General features: G+C 39.2%; 1 protein-coding gene across 1 annotated transcript; it reads right to left on the reverse strand.

Annotated features, from left to right (window-relative positions):
• Positions 1–357: 357 nt before the first annotated feature.
• On the reverse strand, positions 358–9,370 carry LOC124119315. The gene is made up of 8 exons (XM_046481801.1): positions 9,288–9,370; positions 6,698–6,794; positions 5,081–5,202; positions 3,285–3,366; positions 2,952–3,079; positions 2,618–2,690; positions 1,411–1,526; positions 358–1,091 (listed from the first exon to the last, which is right to left on the reverse strand). Exons 1-8 carry the CDS (start codon positions 9,319–9,321, stop codon positions 997–999), a joined length of 747 nt encoding a protein of 248 aa, XP_046337757.1. The 5' UTR covers positions 9,322–9,370; the 3' UTR covers positions 358–996.
• Between the last annotated feature and the right edge of the window lie 996 nt (positions 9,371–10,366).

Here is a 10,366-nt window from a genome sequence, read left to right on the forward strand (position 1 = left end):
TGACGACTGCGCAACCCGTATACACCGATTCTATTCATTAACATGTTTCCATATGCCCACAACACCGTGTAGACCCGTGACGATCCGGGGTAGAATAGGTGTTCAGCAACCCATGCTTGCCGTAAAAGGCGACTATGCTTGTCGTAGGAGGCGACTAACGGGATCGGGTGGTAAGGCTCGTTGACTTGGTTCATGTATTTCATCGTTTCCCAATTGCATGGATCGATGCTCATGATGTCAATAACTGGATTGTCTGGTCCAAACTCGATTATTTACAGATCGGAGTCATATAGCTGGAATATTGCTGAGTGCGACGTTAAACGAAAAACAAACAAACAAACAAAAAACATCACCGTGTTGATCTTACAAGATGATTTATATAAACTTATACAGTATCTCATGGTCATATTTCGTTTCTTATTACGAGTGATGAGAAGTTTAGTCATTCGAATAATTCGTACAATGGTTCATGACGAGGATTACGAAATTAGTGTGGCATAAGGGAGAGTATGACAGTTGTGATAACAATTGTATTTGTTAACAAACAGCATATTATTTGGCTTCGCGAACAGTACCGTTTATTTCAGGAGAACAATCAACAAGTATTTCATCAACACGTCATTATGGTACGGAACACGTGGGTTGATTCATGTGAGTATCCTACAGATTATCATGATTGGAACAACAGCATACAAGCTGCATAATTTATCAAAATCGGAACCAAAGATGCACATTTAGGCATATCACAGGATTTGTATGACCCTATATTGTTCGTCAGTGGTAACATGAATTATGTGTAGCCCACGTCATACATAGCAGTCATACAAATATTTCTTTTTTTGTCGGAAATTCTCAAGACACCTCCATTCGGATACTCAAATCAGTCACTTCGATTTTCTTTGACAACGGAACATATTTAGAAAGCACGTCATTATAAAGATGATAGAAAATGGGAAACACACTATCACTAACACCAATTTAAAACAAACAGGAGTTTCAAAGAGCCAGCACAGATGGCCGCCACAGGAACATGTTTACAAGAACTGAGACGACCAGTGACGTCATTGCAAAGGTCACGTGATCCGCGGCACCTGTAGGGATGAAAATGAATGGGCCATGTCTTTAATGTAACACGTGATACAGGGCAGGTAACAGCCCATGCTAAGCAATATCATATGGTAATGATTATCGAGAACTCGGGTAGAAATTGACCGTGAGGCTATAATCTATATAGAGTGATCAGGTCATTAAGTGTCATATTTCTACAAAACTAACATTAGTGATGTTGGTGGATTAACACATGAAATACCCTGTGGCTGAACACTGATATAACTCCGGTATAATGTTCGGTTACAATGGTGATGCACACATTCCCTGGAAATGCATGGGACGTGGAACAGCAATACTTACACGTGGCTAACTTGGTGTTCGTGTCAGTCAGAAGGGTTGCTTGAGTGCCAGTGATACATCCGGTAGCTGTTGTAGAGGTGATGGCTGAAAGGCAGGTCTTCAGAGCAGTCAGTGCACTGTAAGTAAAGAAAACATGAAAACGACAATTCTTCTTCCCTCATGGCAGAAACGCTTCAAACATAAAAGTATGTAAATGTGAGAGCGAGTGAGTTAAAGCAGACGGCATTAGCAATATCCAAGCATTATGGTGACGAAAACAAGATTCACATCAACAAACATGTTCAGTAAAATAGCAACAGGCCACAGTCCTTGACATGTTAACGGAATAGGTACATCTACTCCATATTTTATAGAGTGCCCTTTTCGTAAAATCAGAATTTTTACTTTTCTACTTTAATATATAGAATGAGGTTAAACATTTAAGCACTTTTCAAATGTCCTTCATTACATTTTATAATCATGACGCTGAACTACGTGTGAAGTTTCAATAGCGATTGCAATGATGATCTTTATGGAATTTACGCCACAGGATGCAGAAACGTATGTAGAAACGTTGACTTTTATATCCTCGAGAGTAAACACACTGATAAACATTTAATTCTAAGATGTTTTAGATAAACAGCTGATCTCTTTCTGCATTAAGGGTGTGTTAGTAACGTGTTTACTAAACCTGTCGATCCGTGTGTCTCAACCCTATTTATATAATCTATACAGAAATGTTAGTGGTTGTAAGTACTCTCCGTATTTTCATCACAAATTATGCATTATATGAGAGTCAACCTGCATCCTGAAGTGAAAACATCGAACTTTCAGACATCAGTTGGTATTCCGAACATTTACCCTACACCAATCAATAAGTAAATATTACAAAAATGCAACTCATGCAAAATGTTCTTTGCGATGTACAATGTTTTGTTGATTTTCATATATTCGTCGGTTCCTCTCTGCGGTTGTGTGTATTCGTGACGTGGTATCCAAGGTTAACATGCCAAATTAACATTTCGTTAATGATAATCACAACATCAGAATTAATTGACTACACGTTTCACCTTAATTTAAATGGCATAAAGTAACCCCTTGGAAACAAAACAGGTGGGTAGGTTGACACATATGGTGTCTAAAATGTCCATGCACATAGGAATTGTAAACACTGCCGCAAAACAGGATTGATTTGTTTTGACAATGACTCAACTTTAGCTAAACTTACGTGCACTTCTTAGCATCAGTGGAAATGTCTGATTCAGCATTATGAATCTCACACTGGCAGGTGGGGGTGACAGCTGAAATAGATAACAAGATGGTATTGCACACGTTATTAACGTGTCATCAAGATTATATAAGCACAGTAGGTTTAGAACATTGTTTAGTGATTGCAATGAAGCTACTCTTCATACCTATAATTATAGTAGGTAATCATATATGTTTACTTGCAAGTCAACCTTAATGACGTTCTGCTTTTGGTGTAGTACGAGATTAAATGACAAACAAGTGTGACTCAGCTTGAAGTAAAATAGTTGAGCTAGATGATGTCTCTAACATACGACAGTGTGCTTTTCCCAGTTTTGTTATCCTGGTGTCTACGCCAGTAGCCAGAGCTGTTACGTCAGTGGAACCATCACAGGCCTTGTTTGTCTTCCCCTTCAAGCACGCAATGTAAGCCATGGAGGCGCTGTGGATACAATGTCAACACGACAACCACTGTACTTGGTGGAAAAATTACTGTTATGTTACCTCTTTTACTAGATATATCTTATCACGGGTATTTAATTATATAAGTTACGAAAAATACCTTTTAACAAGCATCTTACATCACACCTATATGTATGCAGAATTTTCCGTTTGTTTTGTTTGACATATCAGCGTGTATGTATTACCCGCAAACAGCTGCAGCACCGCTTTTTTGGTCGGTCTTCCAGAAGTCTTTCTGACATATGCAGGTATCCGTAAATGCTGCCTCTATAAAACACAAAAACACTCAGACTACATACACTCTTCAACAAAAGAGAAACGCACAGGTAGTATGTAGTTCATTGAACCTGACTACACAAAAAAATCCGGTATATAAATTGGATATATGTTATTTGAAAATGTTGGTGGCCTAATATTCGACAAACGCTGCGTCAAAACGCAGCCATTGTCGATTTGCAATGTCTTAAACGGCATTGTTTTCACATGTTAAAAAATGTCATGGAGGATAACAGTAAAACAGAATGCACGTGTAAGTTATGGTATTCGTAACTCGTGGTAGTTGCTATAAAAGGGCAAGCATAAGCCAATATTTTATCATTCAATTGTCAACATTTTTCAAGTTCGAAAATGCGGAGACTCAGCGTTTCCGATCGGAACATCGCCATAGGACGTATCCAAAGAGGGGAATCGCAGTCTTCTGTGCACGCCACTTCAACGTCCACCACAGCACCATTTGCCGCCTTTGTGACCGATACACACAGTTCAATTCCACTGCAGACCGTCCGAGAACCGGCCGACCAAGAGTTACCACCCCTGCACAGGATCGCTACATTCGACTGTTCCACCTACGTCATCGCGATGCCACAGCTACGGAGACAGCAGGACGCATCCCTTGTTTGAGGAGGATATCGGGTCAGACTGTGACGGGCCATCTTCGCGAGGCTGGACTCCGACCCAGAAGACCAGTTATCGTCCCTGTTTGCGTTGGACGCTTGCGTTGGTGCCATACCTTACAGCCTTGGAATTTCAGAAATGGGTGTGGTTTAGCGATGAATCACGATTTCTTCTTCACCGGCGAGATGGAAGACAACGTGTTTATCGACAGCGAAATTAGCGTTTTGCCCCACATTGTGTACGTGAATTCGACAATTTCGGTGGCGGTAGTGTCATCGTATGGGGGGGGGGGGGGGCATATCCTACACCAGGAGATCTGACTTGGTTGTGGTTCAGGAAAAGTTGACAGCAAATCGCTACATGAATCAAATTCTTCAACCTCACCTTCTTCCAATCATTGACCGCAAGAGGGAGCTGTTTCAACAAGACAACGCTCCACCGCACACAGCTCGTGTCACGGTAGACTACCTACATAATGCAAACATCAACGTTTTGCCCTGGCCGTCGATCTCAAGATCCCAACCCAGTCGAACCCCCCTGGGATGAACTCGATCGACGTGTGCGTCAACGTCAGAACACGCCACACACACACTCAAATTCTGGCCAACGCGTTACAAGCAGAATGGCGCAGAATTCCGTAGGACAGAATTCGTACACTTATCCAGTCATTGCCGAGGAGATGCTGAGCCGTGATTGCTGCCCAGGGCAGTCACACGTGTTCAGCGCAACCTTGAGGCCTTATTTGACATGACAATGAACAGTTTTCAATGCCTTTGTACAGCGACAACATGTGACTATCGAGCTCCAAAATTTCATATTTGTATCTATGATATTAAATTAAATATATCGACTTTATTAGGTACTATCAATTTACTAAAAATCTACCTGTGCGTTTCTTTTTTTTTGAAGAGTGTATCCAATCATTAACTGGCACCATCAACTCCCAACCACATCCTCCCTTCTTCGTCCACAGCTCATGATTATATTAAATGTGTATACTATACATATCATGTCAACACATGTAGGTAATAAAACCAAATATTTAGATTTATAATTTTTGTTCATTTTCACAAGTTAATCAACATACCTGTACTACAAGAAAAGCTGTCATATTCAGTTTTTATGATAGTCGCATCAGCAGTTGCCAGCTGACACCCGGCGTCATTCTTCTCAGACCCCTCCAGACAGGTCAAATATTTCGCGAGTGCACTGTGAGAAAAATATTATATTGACATTTGAACACATAATCATTCCCACGAAACTTTTTAAATAATTCATTTAACTTGACATGATTTTGTTTCATTCTTTCATATACGTCAGCATCTTTTTGGAACTCTCCAACTTGTTTTAAATGTAAAAATGTGATAAGTTACAAGCTATTTCTTTGACAGCCTTTTAATCTATGGAACAATAAGACGTACTTTTCACAATGTGGTTGATATAATGTTTGCACAGCTCTGCTACAATATCACAGCAGGATAACCTGACAAAACAATACCTGGATACAAGGCAATACAATACGATATTGTGATATCACAAACGACCTGGGTCACATTTTTGTAAAGGGGTAATGACCATCAAGGATACGAGATTAAATTTACCTTACGGCAATACAACTTCGGCAAACTGCGACCCTTCGAAGTCATGAAATCAACTCGGCAGTATGCAATTCATTATTATGACACGACGATGAAAAGACATCACGACAAGTGAACCGTGTCAGTACCACACCACTACATCACAACAATATTTGTAGAATGGCACAGCATGCTGTTCCTTCGTGTTATATGGTTCTCGGGTTCGTGACGTCAGCAATGGCCTCGTATATTGCAAATGAATAGAGGTTGGTATCTATACAAAAACACATGGAATTTATCAACCTTTACATTCTTGGAGTATGTGTGAATTTGATTATGTATATTGTCGAAACGGCTGCCTATTAAGTAACAGTCATATCTGGTATAACCCTGGGAATGATTTTGAAAATCGTAACTTAAATTATATGTTTGTGGCATCGACAGTATATTCTAATGTATTTGTATATGGTTTCATTGCAGCACTAAACGAACTTTTGGTGTCATCCTTTTGGCTAACCTTGTCTGACTTTACGTTCTCATCCAACATAAAACCAAAACCACTGCAACACATGTTACAAAATTGTACGCAATTTTGTGACCGAAATGATGAAAATAACAAGTCATCACCTGTTCTCACGGTTGTTATTATACCATTTGTGAATGGCGCTTTAAAATATAAGTGCCTCATACGTATACATCACCTGTAGGACCTCTGTCACAAAAAAATGCTGTTTCAATATCTCTACCATGACATTTTAGAATCCTGCTTTCTGATTAGTCCACAAGAGATACGAATCTACACCATACCATGCTTTTGCTGATGACTGCATCATCGTGAGATATTACAGAGAAAATAATGGAAAGCAAACGTATGAGAAATAAAATCAATTGTCAGTGAACGCTAAATTCGACCATTCAACCTCTATTGCAATATTAGAGACGAGATGCTAAATCACTCATCGCTTCCGCTTAATAAGAAACATATTCGCGTTCTTCTCTCACGTTCACGTGGTAATATAGACACCTCTTTGTTGAAAACACAACAGTTTTATTTCTTAAATTAACCCTATGGTATATATAAACATGGAATCTTATGAAGTAGCATCATCTACTTAAAGCAGACTTACGTGCATTTTGCTGGATTGTCAGCGGGGGCAGCCTTGTCTGCAGTATACGTGGTTTTACAAGCATCACATGTGGTCGCCACAGTTGTTGGGACGTAAACTGAAAACAATCCAACGATGCAACTGAATGCATTCAGTCATTACAAAGTTATGGTGTGTTTGGTGACATAAATACAAACGCCCGAAGGTTCATTGCGTATGTGAACGTATACTACCCATGACATACGTAAATGTATGTCCGAACTGTACACGTACATACACTGTAACCTCGTCCGATTTGAATATTCACAGACGATTATAATGTTATTGTTACTTATTTCCAGTGTAGCTATTTCTCAATGACCACGTTTTCTCGTCCCATCAGTTGAAACTAATTTTATAGACGTAGAAAAGGTTTAGTTTTATAAGGACATTTACATATGTTGCCTTTCTCTTCGAATGTCATGAGACACGTTCGTGAGTGTCCCTGTATTTAAAATCATGTAGTGCCTTTTATCTCAAAGTTCAATTTATCAATTATAAAACCACTTATGTATCTGTGTCTCTTAAATCACATCTTTAAAGACCATGTTCTGTTTCGATGGACACCGGTGTAGATTAAAACAAATTGTTCTATTCTATTCTATTCTATTTCCGCGTATCAGCTTAAGGTGGAGAGAAAAGCCCTAAGGGATGCAGGACTCCGACGTGATACGACCCACGAGCACCGGTTTGGTGGTGAAAAAACTAGAAACATAATCGGGGGAAATCTGTGTCATAGGTTTGGGGCGTGCCCAAGGGACGCAACTCTGCATACCGAATTGCAGCGCCCCGATTCTTGGGAATCTATAACGTTTCATTTCATATGCGTTCTCATTTCGTTATGATGAATAATAAGTGTAAACGTGTAAAATCATGGACAAGTTAAACCAGTAGTAAATATGAAAGCATACTTACACAGACTTAGCCACATTTTATTAAATATGGTAGATGGGGAGAGTATTAGCAGAGCGATCTTCTATATCTTAAATATCAAATGTAGGGAATATAAATGCTTTGCGCAAACCTTTGGGTCTGTCGTTCGATTGATTTGAGACTATTGTCCATCTCGTATATGAATCTCGATGAAAGGAGTTTGGTAGTGAATTGGTTACCTTTCAAACACTTAATTTGAGAAGTACATGTAAAATCATGCAAAACACAGTATGTAAGAAATAGAATATTTTGCGATGGTTATCAAATACGCTGTTTGTTTCATCTCTGACGTAGGGGAACTTATGTCGCTGATAGATTTGACTCACTGCCAATTGTATAATAACATCTGTTCATGTCATAAGAGGTGATGTACGGCCTTATTTAATACTGCAAGGTGGATTATGCATAGCTGATGATCAACGTGAATTGGTCGCTTTAGAAGCTTAGTATATAAAAGAAGCCATCTTAGATCAATATTTATGTAATAAAGACCAATTTATTGTAACCGCTCCGTCTCTTGAAATGCAGAATGAGTTTAAATACGGCTAGATTCTCATAAAGTGGTAATATGATAGTAACGGAAGACGCGTCCCTTATGAAACAACCTAACGTGCATTGGACGCTTATTATAATTGTTATTTTTCACTGTTGTTGGTTTGTTGTTTAACGCCGCACTCAGCAATATTCCAGCTATATCACGGCTGTCTGTAAATAATCGAGTCTGGACCAGACAATCTGGTGATTGACATCATGAGCATCGATCCACGCAATTGGAATACGATGACATACATCAACCAAGTCAGCGAGCCTGACCACCCGATCCCGTTAGTCGCCTCTTACGACAAGCATAGTCGCCTTTTACAGCAAGAATGGGTTGCTGAAGACCTATTCTACCCCGGATCTTTACTGGTCTATTTTTCACTGGAATCAGTTGATCCACTGTATTGTGAAGACTAGAGGGATCTGCATGGTATGGTAATGAAATATCATGACTTCGAGCCAGACGTGTTTGTTTCTCTTTTGAGGCCCGCTATGACTATTACATCTACGTTTTGCAAATTGTGTAAAGGGTCCATTATATCGGTGCCAACACATCTAACGAACAAACATTTCGCAATTTCGAACAAATCTGTAGTTTATAATAACATGAAATGGATGACGTTTCCCAACATGCATGCACCATTTCTGAGTTACAGTATTCATGATGGTAACACTATACGTGGGATCCGCATCAAGACAAAATCATCCCCAATATTCTGTATGAATGCCCTATCTGTTGACAATATAGACACATGTTGTATATAAGTGGAATATCTTATTCAACGTCTGCATTCAATGGCTTTTAACTGATAGTATAGTAGAAATCTGCTTTGTGATTAATACAATATACACATATTTTTATGGGAATTTCTTATATTTAACTTCGATAAAACACTTAAGTCACGGTGTATTCTCTTATTTGAAAATATTATTCAAATGTACGAAAATCGTAAAAATCGATTAATATACCTCTGCCATTGCTAGTAAAGCTTGAATTAGTCCGAATAGTGTAACTCATGTTATTCTTAAATCAAAACATTAACATTAACATTAACTGTCTAACGTAAATGTAATCAATTTAAGCAAATAAAAAACCTACCTAGAAAAAGAACTATCACGCCAAATTTCAACATGACTGAGGATGTTTGCGTGAGCACTGTTTCTGCGTCTGGATGGAGAGACACTGCGACAGAGATTAGCGCGTCCTTCTTATATAACGCCCGTCTCCATGGCACCGTTATGTTGTGTCACATGACCTCAACACAAAAGTAACATGGGATGGGATTTGACTTGCGTATAACCTTAACATATTTTTTTATTCCCAAACTAACTGATTGATCATGCCGCATGCACCCATCGATCAGATGACGACATATCATGTACAACATGGCCAACTAACACTGCAAACACGAAAACGTCGTTTCTTTCCGTATATGGACATTGGATGGAAATAAAGCTCCTCCCTTTTCATGATTAACATTATCAATCGAGCAATAGCATCTGCCGGTATTTCTATTTCTCAGCTGTCATTGGTCAGGCCTCGCGTGTTAGATTACAGGCCCGAGTTTGACGCGATGACCAGTGCTCCTGGCTCCTTGGGGAAGTACTGAATTCTTCCGTTCTACGCATGCGAATTGTGTAATGCCTTGATCAAATTTACCTTTGTGTGCATGCGCGATTACGCGGATTGTTTATAGCAGATAGTTGATCTAACACGTCGCAACTGCTGGAAACTGTCAGACTCATTTCTCATTTAATAACGTAATGGTAACATGAGAATTCTTGTCAAAATCATTCGTAAAGAGCAAGGCCTAGGACTACAGATACATTTTAGTGAATTTATTTATTTAAGTTACATCATGGTTGTAGGTCTATAGTGGTGGACTAAGCATACAGATGACGAAAGACATCAGCAACTGTCCTCGCCATCAGGGCATGGTGACGCAATCAGAACGTCACTATCCAATCCAGTTTATAAGCTCGGCATTTAGGCCAGTGCAAAACAGACTGGAGTACTTACATTATGTAACAATCCATCAGTTTATAATTACTCGATTCAAGTTGTTTAATTAAATATGATAAACAGTTATAGATTTTATGCTTTTATAGATGTAGAGGGTTCGCAAACGACTGATATCGCGAGTGGCGATTCATAAACATATGTTTATGATATAGTCG

The sequence above is a fragment of the Haliotis rufescens genome, unplaced genomic scaffold (genome assembly GCF_023055435.1).
Source record: "Haliotis rufescens isolate VD_foot unplaced genomic scaffold, xgHalRufe1.0.p SCAF_6, whole genome shotgun sequence".
Taxonomy (NCBI): Eukaryota; Metazoa; Mollusca; class Gastropoda; order Lepetellida; family Haliotidae; genus Haliotis; species Haliotis rufescens.